Genomic DNA, 14,992 nt, shown 5'->3' on the forward strand with positions numbered 1-14,992 from the left:
TTTCTGCAGCTAGAGGACATAGATTTAATCCTTTTTTGATTACTTGCTACCTGATGAGTAGGAGAAAGTGGGGAGAGACTTGTGGCAAATCAAACTTTAGCCTACCGCAGATGACTTTGGATATACTGAAAGTTTGTAGGTCTTCAGCCTGAGCCATTCCTGAGATGCCTAAAGAATGTGGCACTCAGTACCTGGAGAAAGCAGCATCAGGACCCCAGAGAATACAAATCAGGCTCAAACAAAGCCTCAACGTTCCTTCCAGAAGTGTGCAGCATTTGGCTCAGCACAAAATCTCATTTTGGGAAGGAAAGCAGGAAGAATGAGTAAACAACAAGAATGAATCCCATAAGAAAGATATTATAAAGATAGTGATACCCAAGACACAAACCTAGAAGGGACTGATTCCAAAACAGCTATAAGCAAAGCTTTGGAGGAAAACTTATCTTGGACACAAGGTCAATTGGAATTCCTGACAGAAATAAAGCAATAGTTATTTGGGAAAGAGTTTAAATGGTTTTTTAAAATGAAATTAGGGCATTAGAGGAAAGAATTGGAAAAGGAATGGAGCTCTGGAGGAAATATTTGGAAAGAGAATTAATAGCTTAGTACAGGAGGTACAAAATCATTTTTAAATAACTATCTCTTAAAAAAATAGAATGACCCAAATAGAAGTTAATGACTCTGAGACAACAGGAGACATTAAAACAAGGTAGCACAGTGCCTGGCACATAATAAGTGGTTAATAAATGTTTGTTGGCTTGAAAAATTAAAAAAAAAGGTTATCTCATATGAAAAACAACTAAGAAAACAGATCAAGGAACTGTAATTTAATAATCATTAGATTATCTGAATGCTATGAACAAAAAGAACCTGGACATTTTATTTCAAAAAGTCAAATAATATTGCCTCTGAAAACCAAAGGACAAAGTAAAAAGAGAAAGGATCTAGTAGTTATATCCTGAAAGGCACCCCAAAATGAAAACTTCCAAGAAGATTACAGACAAAGCCATGGTTTCTAGATCAAAGAGAAAAGACTGAAAGAAGAAGACAAAACAAAAGAACTCAAGTATGGAGAAACTATAGTTAGAATCACGCAAGTTTAAGTAGCTACTCCAGTAAAGGAATGGAGAATGTGGAATATTGTATTCCAAAAGGCAAAAGATATGTGCTCATGACAAAGAATAATATACCTAGCAAAAAACATATAATACTATTGGAAGAAACTGGATCTTTAATAAAATAGAAGATTTCTAAGCATTACTGATGAAAGACCAAGAACAGCACAGAAACTTTGAAATATGTAGAAATATGTTTAACTCAATAGGGAAATAAGAGGAAACAGAGTGGGGAGGAAAGAATAAGAGAGAAGAATTAGTCATAAACAAAACAAACGCTAAACTTTTGAAAAACAGATTCAGGAAAAGCACAAAATAGTAAATGCAGTATAAAAATTGAAGGAATTAATCAATAAAGAAGTGTTTACATTCTAGTGTGTGTGGGATGATTCAAGTGTTTTCTCATAATCCTGATTGTATCAAAGTTTAAAGAGGGAGTCAAACAAGGTAGAATTCCTTGGAGTGGTTTTGCTATATTTTGATCGCCTTAAAAGAAAAAAGAGAGAAAAAGAAATACACTGGAGAGAAAAAAGGGAGGGGAACATATCTCACACAATCAGGATGTACAGGTAGAAGACTATACAAACAAGGATGGAGTAGGAGGAGTACACTTGAACTTTACTTTCATTTAAATTGGTCAAAGGAGGGTAAAACGCTTATACAGAGTGTAGAAATAGGTTTACCTTTACAAGGAAAAAAGAAGGAACAAGTAGAGAGAGGAGAGGGAAAAATAAAGAGAGAAAGATTAGTCATAAGCCAAAAAACCCCTAAAGTAAAGGGGTGGATTGTGAAGAGGGTTTTAAAATATAAGAAAAGGGAAGAATCTGTGATTGGGCTCTGGAAGAGAGAAAAAGAAGGGCAAGGGAGCAGAAGCAGAATGCATCAATTATAGAGTACAGGCACTGCGCATACACTTCTCTCTCTTTTTCCTGTAAAGAGGATTGTGGAAGACAAAGATAACAAAATCCAGACGAAGGAAAATATACAATGATCATAGTGAATGGGATGAACTCGCAAAATCAAAGAAAGTAACAGAGTGGATTAGAAAGTAGAATGCAACAAAGTATTGCTTACAAGAATCACACTTGAAACAAATATTCACATAAAAACAAAGTAAGAACTGGGTACAAAATTTATCATAATTCTCTTTAACTCAAAAAAGGAGTAGGGATCATGCTCTTGGGGGAAAAACTATATTATGCTGAAAAGTACCTAGATAATAAAATAATATCAACATTTAGCATCTAGGTAACTAATAACAATAAATTAATATCAATTCTTAGCTTATATGTAACTAATGGCATTGTATCTATTTATACACAAAGCTACCTTGGTAGAGACAGACAGACAGAGAGACAGAAAATTATGATAGTATGTATCCTTTCAATGTATCCTTTTAAGACCTAGCCAAATATAACAAAAAATATACAAAAAAGAAGGACCTGCAGAGGATTTTAGAAAATGTATATACAAATAAGCACTGGCAGTTACTGAATGGGAATAGAAAGAGAATAGATTAGAGCCTGAAAATCTCACAAATAAATATAGAAAAGCAAAAATATTAAACACATATTTTGCTGACCGTAATGCAACAAAAATTATTTTCCATAAAGAATTGCTAAAGAAAAGGATAAGAAAGATAAAAATTGGGGGGGGGGATTAAATAACAATCTTAAAGAGTTGGTAAGTCAAAGAACAAATTATGGAAACAGCAGACAATTTAACTTTATGAAATATGATGACATCAATGAGATAAGATACCGAAGTTTTGGGGATGCAGCCAGAGTGATCCTTAGGGGAAATTTCATATTTCAAAACATTCTACAAATGAGAGAACAGATATAGAAACTTGGGCTTTTCAACTTTCAAACTAGAAAAGCACTAATTTTTTAAATGAACACAAAAACAGAAATTCTGAAAATTGAAGAAGAGGTTAACAACATTTAGAGAAAAAATGAATTGATAAATAAAACTAGGAGATGTTTTTTACTAACCAACAAAATAAATAAAAGACTAGCCAATTTGATTTTTAAAATACAGTGAACCAAATTATCATTATCAAAATGAAAAAGATTCACAATAAAGAAAATTATTAAAAATAATTTTGTCCAATTATGTGTCCAAACTTAACAGTTTAAATAAAATTTAAGATGACAGATGAATATACAAAAACATAAAATACCCTGATTAGCAGGATAAGAAATGGGAGTTGAATGCCTAATCTAAGAAAAAGAAATGAATAAACCAAAAATGATCTCACAAAAGGAAAAAATAAAACTAGGACCAGATGGATTTATGAGTAAATTCTATCATACATTCAAAGAACAATTCTAATATTGCATAGATCTTTGGGAAATGGTAAAAGAAAAGATTCTACCAAATTCCTTCTGTGCTATCTAATTATGCTCGATTGCTTAAAAAAGAAGGAAGAATCAGAACAGAAAGAAAATTGTAGACCAATATTCTTAATGAATATTAGTGTATATACTAGAAGATTTAATTCATGCCATAAATGTTTAGTTAGATTGATATTAGGAAAATTACCAACATAGTAGACCATATGAATAACAAGAACAACAAAAATCATGTTTACACCAATAGAGGAAGAAAAAACTTTTGCCAAGATGTAACACACATTTCCATAAAGAAAAATGCTAGAAAACAGAGAAATAAATAGGCCTTCTCTCAATAGAACAAACAGTATCTATATAAAACCAAGATGTGATACAGTAAAACAAATTTATGTATGTGTGCATATGCATATATATATATATCATATATATCATCACCACTAATATTTGATACAGTGCTAAAAGTGCTATCTGTATCAATAAAACAAGAAAAATAAATTGGGCATATGAACAGGTAGTCTTCAAAGGGACAAATCTAAGCTATCAACAGCCATATATTAAAACATGTCCCAAATCAGTAGTAATTAGACAAATGCAAATTAAAGAAACCTCGAGGTTCTAGCTCTACACGTCAGATTGACAAAGTGAACAAAAAAAGAAAAATGATGCATTTTGGAGGGACTTTGGGAAAAACAGTGAGCTATTGGTAGAGCTGTGAATTGATTCAACCGTTCTGAAAGTCAATTGAGAAGTATACCTTACATGTTACTAAAACTGTGCATATATTTTGATCCAGTGATACCACCTAGTAGGTCTATTCTCTAAAAACACCAAAGGAGAAGGAAAAGGACCTATGTGGTCAGAAACATTCATAGCTTTTCTTTCTATAGAGGCAAACTATCTTTTTTGTAAGTGGACACTAAGAGGGTTTTCATAATGGCTGAATAAAATATAGTATATGACTGTAATATTATTGTGTCATAAGAAATGACACAAGGATATCAGTTTGCTTGTTGTCTTTGTGAGTGGTGAAGTAAAGGAGGAAGAGAGAAGATTTGGAACAAAAATCTTGCAAAAATGAATGATGAAAACTATCTTGACATATATTTGGAAAAATAAAATATGTTGCAAAAAAAAAAAAGAAAAAAGAAATGACAAGGGGCAGTTTCAGAGAAACCCAGAAAGACTCGTAGGAGCAACTGATACAGAGTGAACTGAGCAGAAGCGGGGGAACATTTATACAATAACTGCAATATTGTCAAGATGACTTTGAAACGTGCAACTAAATTTTAAATATATATTTGCCATTAAAGTACTTGTGCCTAGTTTATCATTTTCATCAACTGATTAAGTTGCTATAATTTTTAAAATTAATTTTTGTGTTTTAACAAGAAAAACATAAAATTCTTCTACCATTTTCTATCAAATATTTGTATAAGTGAACATTTTTATTAAAGCTTTTTATTTTCAAAGCGTGCATAGATAATTTTCAACATTCACCCTTGCAAAACCTTGCATTCTAGATCTTTTCCCCTTCCTTCCTCCTATCCCCTCCCCTAGACTGCAAGCAATCTAATATAGGTTTAAACATGTATAGTTCTTCTATATATATTTCCACAATTATCGTGCTACACAAAAAATTCAGATCCAAAAAGAAAAAAAATTAGGAAAGAAAATGAAATGCAAGCAAACAACAAAAAAGTGAAAATGCTACATTGTGATCCACACTCAGTTCCCACAGTCTTCTCTCTGGGTACAGATGGCTCTCTTCATCACAAGACCTTTGTTACTGGCCTCAGTCATCTCACCGTTGAAAGGAGCCACGTCCATCAGAATCGATCCTCCTTGTATAGTTTTGCTGTTGCCACGTTTGATGATCTCCTGGTTCTGCTTAAGTGAGCATTTTTACTTTATTCTTGTTTTAAAACAAATTACAGAAATAAATGATATGAAACAAAACAAAGGACAACTTTGAAAGAGTTAAGAATCTTGATCAATGTTATGATTAACCAGGATTTTCAAGGACCAATGAAACCTGCTGCTTGCCTGTCAACAGAGAAATGATAGATTCAGGCTATAAAATGAAAGATGTATTTTCTTCTGTACACGGCCAGTGCAGGAATTAGCGTTGCTTGCATATTTGTTACAAGGGTTCTATTTTTCTTTATTTTTTTCTTTTCCTTTGAGAAAGGAGGTAGGAGGGGGAGAAAACAGATTGTTTTTTGTTAATTGAAAACAATAAAATTAAATATCAGTCACTGAGTCACTTAACCTCTCTGAGACTGGGTGATCTCATCATCTATGATATTATGACTTAATCTTTGTCTTTGGTCATACCATCCTGAATGTTCCTGGTATATGTAGTATGATCTCAGAAGTTATAGAGGGGAAACCATTTGGGAATATTACGTACAAGGAGGCCAGTGTAGTGGAACAGATGGAACATTGGGGATCGGGACAAGAAGACCTGGGTCCAAATCTAGACTCAGATGGTTAGGAGTTGTATGACTTTACACAAGTCCTTCAGTCTCTTTTCTTTATCTGTTAAATGAAAGAGTTGGATCTTAAGGCACCTTCCAGGTCTAAATTTATAGTCCTATGAGCCTTCTAGTCATTCAGGCTATGGTACCATCCTCAACATACTCTCCTCACGTAGCCAATCCATTTCCAAATATTGTCACTTCTATGTTCGCAACATCATTTGTATTTATCCTTTCTCTCTGTGTACAAAGTACTGCCCTTATCTATCACCTGGACTATTGCAATATGCCTCCAAGTGGCATCTCTGTCCCCCAAGTCCCTCCCTGCTTCAATCTGTCCTTTGATCAGCTACCAAAATGAGGCCTAAAGCTTACTTACGTCACCTCGGATTCAATAAACTCCAGTGGCTTCCTATTATCTCCAGGATCAAATATAAATGCCTTCACGTGGCATTTGAAGCTGTTCGTAACGCGGTCCCTTCCTGAATTCTCAGTCTTATGCTGTCTTCCATGTACTCTGTGGTCCAGCTATGCTGGCCTACTCTTTGCCCCTCACCCAGAACACTTCATCTGCCATCTTTATGCTTTTGCTCAGGCCCCTTGACTGTCACGCTCTCTCTTCCAGCTCCTGGCACTTAGAATCTTTGGCTTCCTTCAATACCCATGGCTTAAGTACTTCCTCCCCTTTCCTGATCCCCCCAGTTGCTAATGCTGTCACCTCTAAAGTTACCTTTCCTCTATTCTATTTACCTTCTTTATTCTGATGAATTTAACGTGTTTCTCCCGTTAGAATATAAATTCATTGAGAGCAGATGCTAAAATTTGCCTTTCTTTGTTGTAAGCACTTAAATTCTTGCCAACTATGATTTATGTTAACTGGCAACTTTAAAGTTGTCTCTCCCATGCCTTGTCTCCCTGGTTCCTTGCCCACAGAAGCCAATTCTTCTACCCCCCATGGCAATGTCTTCCACTAGATGGGGAGGGGAAAAATATCTGAAATAGACAGTGGGGGCTGCTTTGCCCTCCACAGCCTCAGCTTGTTGGATCACCCGGGAGCCAGGAAGAATGAGGGAACTTTTAGGTGGGAGGAATATCTCGCCAGGGTAAAGGGTTTCTTTGGCGGTATGGAGAGAAGCCAAGCTGATGCATATTCATTATAAGGGTTTTTTTTTTCCTTTGGTTTTCAATGAGAAAGATGGGAGGGAGAGAAATAGAATTTTGTTAGTTGAAAAAGAAGTAATTTCAAAAGAGAGGCTGAGCTTTCAGGAATAGGGAGGTGATAATGGGCCTTCTGTCCTTTCTCCTGGTCAGATTACATCTGGAGCACCAGCTGTGCTCTGTCCTGGGTGCCTAGATGCTGAGAGACTGGAGAAGGTCCAACGGGGGTGGGGGGAGACCAGGATGGTGAATGATTTCCACATATGAAGATAAATTAGAGCAGGACTTTTTAGGCTTTTTTCCATTTGCAACCCCTTTTTGCCCAAGAAATTTTTGTTCGATCCTGGGTAAATAGAATATGCATACAAATCAAACATTTACTGATACTCAATCATAATTTTGTGACTCCCACATTGTTACAAGATCCCATATGGGACTGTTATCCATAATTTAAGAAGCTTTCGAGTAGATCATGTACAAATTCTTCACTTAGAGAACGAAGGCTTAGGATGTAATAGCCACCATCACTAACTCGAAGGGCATCCAGTGGAAGAGAAATTAGTCTTGTCTTGCACAGAGCTGTAATGGAGCAGCAGCGGGTGCTTTAGGCACAAAGATGCAGATTTAAGCTCAACATAAGGAAAAGCTTCCTCGTGATTGCAGCTCTTCTAAAGTGGAGTGGTCTTTTGTAGGAAACAAAAGCTCCCGTCCCCCTCACTGTACCCCGAGCATGCTTGTGCCTTCTGCCAGCTTCAAGGCAGAGTTTGCTGGACAGAAGGGTTTGTCTTCTTTGGGTCCCTCTTCACCAGTCACTGTAGCACTTTCTCAGTAACAAGTGTTACCAAGGATTTTGCGTTCTTGGCATGGCAGGTGGATTTCAGCACAGGCAATGTTAAAAGTCAGCAAGGAGCTCGGCCGACTCCCAGCCTCCTCTGGAGGTTGCTAATACCGTGCTTGCCAGTGACCTCTCTGAGCCCTGTGGAGCTCTCCAGTGTGTACCTTTGAGGCCTAGAGCTTCTTGTTCAGCCTGGCTATCTCCCCTTTCCCAGAAGCTTCTCGTTTTTGCCAGCAGGAAGGGGAAGAGGAGTCATTGCTCTTAGAGCACTCACTACTATTTCCCTTCCTACCCCTCCCCACCCATCCCATCTTCTAACTCTCCTTTCTAAACAACTTTGGAGGTAAGCTCACATATGCCCACAATTCAGATAAACTGTACTACATAAAGCCTGACCCTATATCTAACTGATCATCATTGCTGGCACTAGCAACAAGGCTACAAACCCAAGCCTTATGAATTGTCTCCATTATCAGTCTGCTTTGGAAATGCTACACTGCTCAGTCTTTGGATTGCTGGCAAATGATTTCGGGTCTCTCTTGTTGAAACCAGGGTGATGCTAAATGCTATGTCCCCGAGTGGCAGCCACTAAAACCCGAAGCTTCATACTAACTAGATGGCATTGAAGTAGATATGATGAGATCCTGGGTCACTAGGTGGAGTTGGCACAAAAAGCCTGAAGTACCCAAGATTACTTCCTTGAGGCAAGCAGGAAGGGCAGTGATTAGCTCAGCCTTTACAGGCCCACCCCCTGTGGAAGTCTTACTGCATCCAATCAGAAAGCCAAGTTATGTCACACCCCCAAAGTGAAATTTCCCCTCTCGATATGTCTGTGGCCAGTGCCATCTTTGCCGAACCCTTTTTGGTTTATTCTATCGTGGAGTCCTGCCTCATGGTGTCTTTCTTCCCATCTGGTGTCTCTTCTCTCATCTCCCCATCATGTTTCATGGCATCTTTCCCCTTCTTATAGCTAACTGATCCTTTTAGGGGCTAAATCCCTTTTAAGATTTATCCGGCCAGTCAAGGGCATACTCACCTCATGGAGTATTTCCTTTCTCCTGGTTAATTGTGAGTTCCACTGGGGAACTTATCTTTTCCATCGGTAATTTAGAAAACCCCTTTCCTTACTAACCATATGCTTTCCCACTCTATTTCATATTTACCGTTGCTAGTATCTTTTGTATCTCTTTATTTGGTCTGCAATCTCTTCTCATAAATAAACCTGCCTTTTGCCAAAGGGAATGGCCGTTGTCGATTTGTCACGTGACTGAACCCCGACATTTGGTGCCAATTGCTCTCCTCAATCTCATCATTTGGTACTGAACCTCAAACACATCGGAGAGTGCTGGGCTTGGAGTCAGGAAGACCTGAATTGAAATATGGCCTCAGACACTAGTTGCGTGATCCTGGACAAGTCACTTTACCCTGTTTGCCTCAGTTTCGTCATCTATCAGAATGGGGATAATAATAGCATCTGCCTCTTAGGGTTGTTGTGAGGTTCAAATCGGATAACAATTGTAAAGTGTTTAACACGGTGCCTGGCGCATGGTGAGTGCTATATAAATGTTAGGAATAAGAACAACAACAATAGTAACCTAAGAGGATATTCTACAGAAAACAGGTTTCTAACTTAGAAGATGATGCTTATTATAAGCATTATAAGCCCAGCTCAGCCCCACTTACCAGCCATATGAACCTGAACAAGTCATTTCCCATCTCAGGCAAAATCATGTCAGTAAAGCACTTGGTTAACTCCTAAATGTGATGAAAGTGCCAGTTATTATTATTATCAGAACTACCTAGTTATCTTGCGTTCTCCATCAGTTCTCCCCCCTGTTAGTCAATAAGCATCAGTGCTGTCCTATGGCCACTTGAGGCTGCCTTCTTTTCCCTCCTCCTTGAGCGGCTACTTGCCAGTATAGATAATAAACACAGTAAGCTGCCATCAGAATCAATTCCAGGTTCCACCAACTGCCTAAGAAAACCCTGCAGAAGTCATCTGAGCAGTTGGACAGTGAGATGTCGGGTGTAGGCGGTGGTAGTGAGGAGAAAGCAGTGTCTGAGGGGTGCTGTGTGTACAAGAGACTTCACAGGGCACTGAGTAATGTTCTCTAGTAGGAGTCCCCATGGTTGGATCGCTGCTTCTATTTATATCTCGTCAAAGAGCAAGCAATAGAGTTTCTTTTGAGTCAGTTTCTTCATCCCCAAAATGAGGAGAATGAAAATGGAGCAGGAGCCTTAAGAGAAGTGCACTAAGCTTGACTTGGGCCTTTTCTCACCTTTCCATTTCCCATGGGCGGCATTCTCTTGGACATCTGGACTTCGCCCATCCTTCTCCTGTCCTCCGTGCCTCCCCCTCCCAGATTCCTTCATGTGTCCTATTTCCCATTAGATTATAAACTCCTTGAGGGAAGGCACTAACTTTCTTTTTCTATGAGTATATTTGTAGCACAGTATCTGCATAACAGTAGGCATTTACTAAATATCTGAATGTTTATTGACTCAATGACTAGTGCTCATTTCCTTCTTCAGACATTTCTTGGTTGTGCATCCTGGGGCAGGTCACTTAATCTTCTCAGCCTTCTTTCCTTATCTGTAAAATGGGGATCTTGATAGCCCCTACCTCCCAACGTTGTTGAGAGGATCAAATGTGATTACACAAGTCTGGTCCTTTGCAAACCTATTATAAATTATGTTATGAATTAAGTTATTGTAAATTATATGATAAATATATTATAAATTAAGAGCTATTATAAATTAAATTATAAATACATTATAACTATGAGTTATTATAAATTATATTATAAGATGCTATAAAATTAAGAGTTATTATAAATATATTATAAATGTTAGCTATTATTTTTTCCCGGAGTCTTTCTTGGTTGAGAACTGATGGGAGTTATTTTTATACATTGATTATATGATTCGGCCCCTATCCTGTGGGCTACAGAATCAGTCCCAGGTGCCCCGTTCTTCTGGCCCACAGTCGTTCAAACCCGAGTTTGGGGTTGGGCTTCTGGCCTAGCTAGAAGGGTTGAGAAGATTGGAGACTACAATACCAGAAGATTTGTTTAAGGGATAGGTGATGGTGGCCAGAAAAAAAAGGGAGCTGGACGTTTAATGGGTGGGGCACTTCTCTTCTCATATATGAAGTAGTATTGTTATACAGAAGTGGGATTAGCCTGGGTGGAGGCGGCGTGATTGCTAATTTAGCTTGGTCAGAAACACCTGCTAGCCCCTAGAGCTATCCCGAAGTGCTACAGGCGGTCTCTGAAACGGAAACACCTGCAGGCAGCTACAGGTATCCCAAAATGCAGTAGGGAGCCTCTGGAGCCAGTCGGGGTTTCCTCCCCTGGAGCTTTTCCAACAAAGTCTGCTTGAGAGATTTTTTTTTGACAGTCTGTTAAGTTTTATTGTTTGAATCGAATAGAGGGGTACAGAGGGGGACGAGACAGTCAATTCTTGGTCACTGCCTCCTTGGACGAAATCTTGCTGGTCTCTTTCTTAACCAGTAGACGCGCTTCCGGACGCTTTTGTGTGCTTTCTGGGTCTCGGATCAGCGAACCTCAGCCTGGTCAGCCAGGAGCTGTTTCTGAGTCTCCTCTGCCCACTTTCCAGTAGGGGCGACGTGGCGGCCCATCTTTTTGGATTCGCCAACTCTCCCGAGTAGATGATGCAGAACCTCCCTTCGCCAAACTGGACGAGCAGTTCTAAGGTACGTGGTGGAAGGGACGTGGGGTCGGTGTGGGTTTGTTGAGACCAGCTGGGAGGTCCCTTCCAACTTCAGTTCTTCCGACCTGGGAACTACCCCCGGGGGGCAGGCCCCAAGTCTTCCTCATTTCTCTGCCCCATTCTGTGGAGAAACGCTTTGCCTTGATATCCCTCACGAAACAAGGCATACAGGAGGAGCAGAGGAGGGGATGGAGCTGATGCAAAACGGCTGAGTTGAAGCTCAAGCCCATGGAAAATCACTCCTCCGTGTCCCTCCCCACCCCCAAGAGACCCGGGACTCGGGTATACTTGCGCATGCCCAGGACCACAAACTCCTAGACCTGGAACTGGAAGGAACTGTTTTGAGGTCTTCTAGTCCATCCCACCCTGCCCGAGCTAAAGACGCTTCCGTCCTGCTATCAGGTTTCTAAGAATGGGAGAGCCCCGAGCCCAGCCGAGGTTCCTAGAACTTGCTCGCTGTGCTCCTTGTGCTGCGCAGCTCTTGGGACTTGATCTCTTCCTGGCACCCTGGCTTCCTCTCAGGTACCTTCTCCCCATTTTTAACTCCCCTAGATTTTGCCGTCTTCCCCCATTTGAATGTAAGCTTCCTGAAGGCCGAGAGTTTTGTTTGTTTGTGTTTTCTCCCTGGCACACCTGAGCTGAACGTCAAATGAATACTTAATGAATGCTTTATCACCCCTTTCAAAGGTGGGGGGGGGGGGGAGAGACCTGAGGTTGGGAGGGGGAGGTCCAAGTCACTAGGAGCAGAACCTTAGGCTCAGTGACTCCGAAGGCTTCCTTCCTTCCATACCTCCTGGGGACCTTCCTTGAACTAGGCCTTGGATGGCCAAGCTGAGTAAGGAGGGTGCCGTTTGAGTACCCTTTCTGCTCCCTTCGGTGGGTGTCCAAAAGAGAGCAGCAGGCTCTTGGTCCGCAAGGCGTCTAGGGAATCTTCAGGCCTGCATGGTCCACATTGGTGGGCCACATTGATAACTGACTTCAAAATCGCCAGTATATTGTAGGCCCTGGAATGGCAGGGCCCCTTTCGTTTTTGCTTTTGAGACTCCAGCGTCTGGCACAGTGCATATAGTGGGCACTTAACGCATGCATTCTTAATTCAATTAGTGTTTTGGGCAAATGACTTCTTAAGCTGGGCCCAAAGCCGGTTTCTTTATTGGTTTCAAACTCTCTTATAGAGTACAGTTCATGGAACATACATGGGTAGCACCAGTTTTAGAGGCGCTCAAAGCAGCAAGTCGTTTATCAAGTCACTTGGAAGTAGGCAACCCAAGAAAAACTGTTGCAGTATCTTTCTTTCATGACTTATTCAAAGCTAGCTATTAGTGACATGCAGAATTCCCATGGGTTTCAATGCCCCCCAGAGGTTGTTGGAGAGGGGGCAACCCGAGGTGTCAATGGGAGAGGAAAAGAGTTTGGGAGAACATGAAAGAGGGATGACCTGATAGCCTTCTACATATTGATAGGCCAAATGAGGGTCATGGACCAGACTGTCTCCACCTTGGAAAATTCATGGTTGCATGATAATCACTTCTCAACACACATGAGAGATTAGCCAAACTTGCTCCTCAAATGTCCTGAACTTTCCATTTCCTTTGCTTTTGTTTTGGCTCTTTCCCATACCTGGAATGTCTTTCCTTTCCCTCTTTACCTATTGAGATTGCAACCTACCCTTTGGGTCAGGGCTTAAACTTTTTCCATTTGCTACTCCTTTTTTCCCTGAGAAGTTTTTACGTGACTGTGGGTATATGGGTATAAAATAGGCATATAATCAAACATTTACTAATAAGAAATCACAATTTCACAACCCACACATTTGTTACAAGCCCCATATGGGGTCAAGAGAACCAGAGTTTTGAGAAGCCGGGCTTTGGAAAAGGCACCGAGGCCTAGTAGAAAGGGCATTGAACGGTGAGTCAGGAAGTCTTAAGTTAGAATCCCACCTCAGCTACTAGCTGGGTGACTGGACAAATTTCAACATGTTTCTTCATCCGCACAATGAGGATGATGATAGGACCAAGCTCAAAAGGTTATTGTGAAGATTAAATGAGATTTTGTGTGTGTGTGTATGTGTGTGGAACACTTTGCGAATCTTAAAATGCTATGTCAATGCTTGCTGTTATTATCTTAGCCCCCTACAAGACCATGAGCTCCATGAAAGTATCTCCCCCAGGCCTCCCTAGTCGAGAGGTTTTTTCCACATAGTAAGTTTTAAATAAAGATTTCTTGTGATTTTGGGGTGATCCACTGTGTGACTTTAAGCAAGTCCTTTTTCCTGTTGAAACCTCAATTTCCTCATGTATTAAAAAAAAAAAAAGAGGTAGAGCTAGAGAATCTAGTCATTGGTGGGTTTCCCCTCAGCATGTTCCATTTCAACATAAGCTGAGGTGTTTTTCTCTCTCTGTATGTGTGTATATATATGGATATATATGTGTATATGTGTGTATAAACATATACATGTGTGTATACACATATTCACATACAATCAAATATACTCCCAAGCCCTGGTTGAACAGTTTCAATCCAGGTCATGGTTCTCTGCTGGGAATGACAAACACCCACTTGACCACGGGGAGTCAGACACACAGCCAAAGTACAAATTTCAAGGAGCTATGAGAGGTGAAGTGAGGAGGGAGTATAGCTGGGGAGGGGGGGAGGGTGAGTGGTCAGTAAAACACTAGTCCAGTGGAAATTGGAAGCACAATCCCCACCCCTTTGGGGGGAATCTGGTGTCCAGATGATGAACACTGCCCCCACGAACCTCCCTGCCAATTTAGATTCATTGCCCAAAAGGATTGTAAATCTTATACCTGAGGGCAAGGGATGATACGAGAAGCCGAAATGTGCCAGCTAAGGTCGCTAGGTCATTCCTGTTTATATCAAGCCCAACCCAGATGCCACTCGGTACCATCCTTTTTATAAATAAGAGGGCAGGGAGGTTCTTTTTCTGGAAGGCTTTTAAAAATACCTATCTGTACTTTAACATGTTTAACATGTATGAGACTGCCTGCCATCTAGGAGAGGAGGTGGAGGAGGAAGGAGGGGAAAAGTTGGAACAGAAGTGTTTGCAAGGGTCAATGTCGAAAAATTATCCATGCATATGTTCTGTCAATAAAAAGCTATATTAAAAAAATTAACCAAAAAAAAAACCTATCTGTAATGGGTAGAATCGGGAGCAAGTTTGAAGGGGGGGGGGGGTGGTGGAATAAATGACATTTCAAGGTCATTTCTCACTATACATGTCAAGAAATATGCCCAGACCAATGATCTTTTTTGAAGGTGAAGTTGCCCCCTGGAGGAATATAATTCTTACCATTTGTTTAT

General features: G+C 40.0%; 1 protein-coding gene across 1 annotated transcript in view; it reads left to right on the plus strand.

The window, feature by feature from the left end:
- The first annotated feature begins 11,260 nt into the window (after nt 1-11,260).
- The window catches only part of GABRA3 (gamma-aminobutyric acid type A receptor subunit alpha3), a 142,599-nt gene continuing 138,867 nt past the window's right edge, over nt 11,261-14,992 (plus strand). Inside the window, exon 1 of the mRNA XM_031945069.1 lies at nt 11,261-11,654. Within this exon, the coding sequence (XP_031800929.1) occupies nt 11,610-11,654 (45 nt within the window). The 5' untranslated portion in view covers nt 11,261-11,609. The remainder of the gene's footprint in view (nt 11,655-14,992) is intronic.

The sequence above is a fragment of the Sarcophilus harrisii genome, chromosome X, assembly GCF_902635505.1.
Source record: "Sarcophilus harrisii chromosome X, mSarHar1.11, whole genome shotgun sequence".
NCBI lineage: Eukaryota > Metazoa > Chordata > Mammalia > Dasyuromorphia > Dasyuridae > Sarcophilus > Sarcophilus harrisii.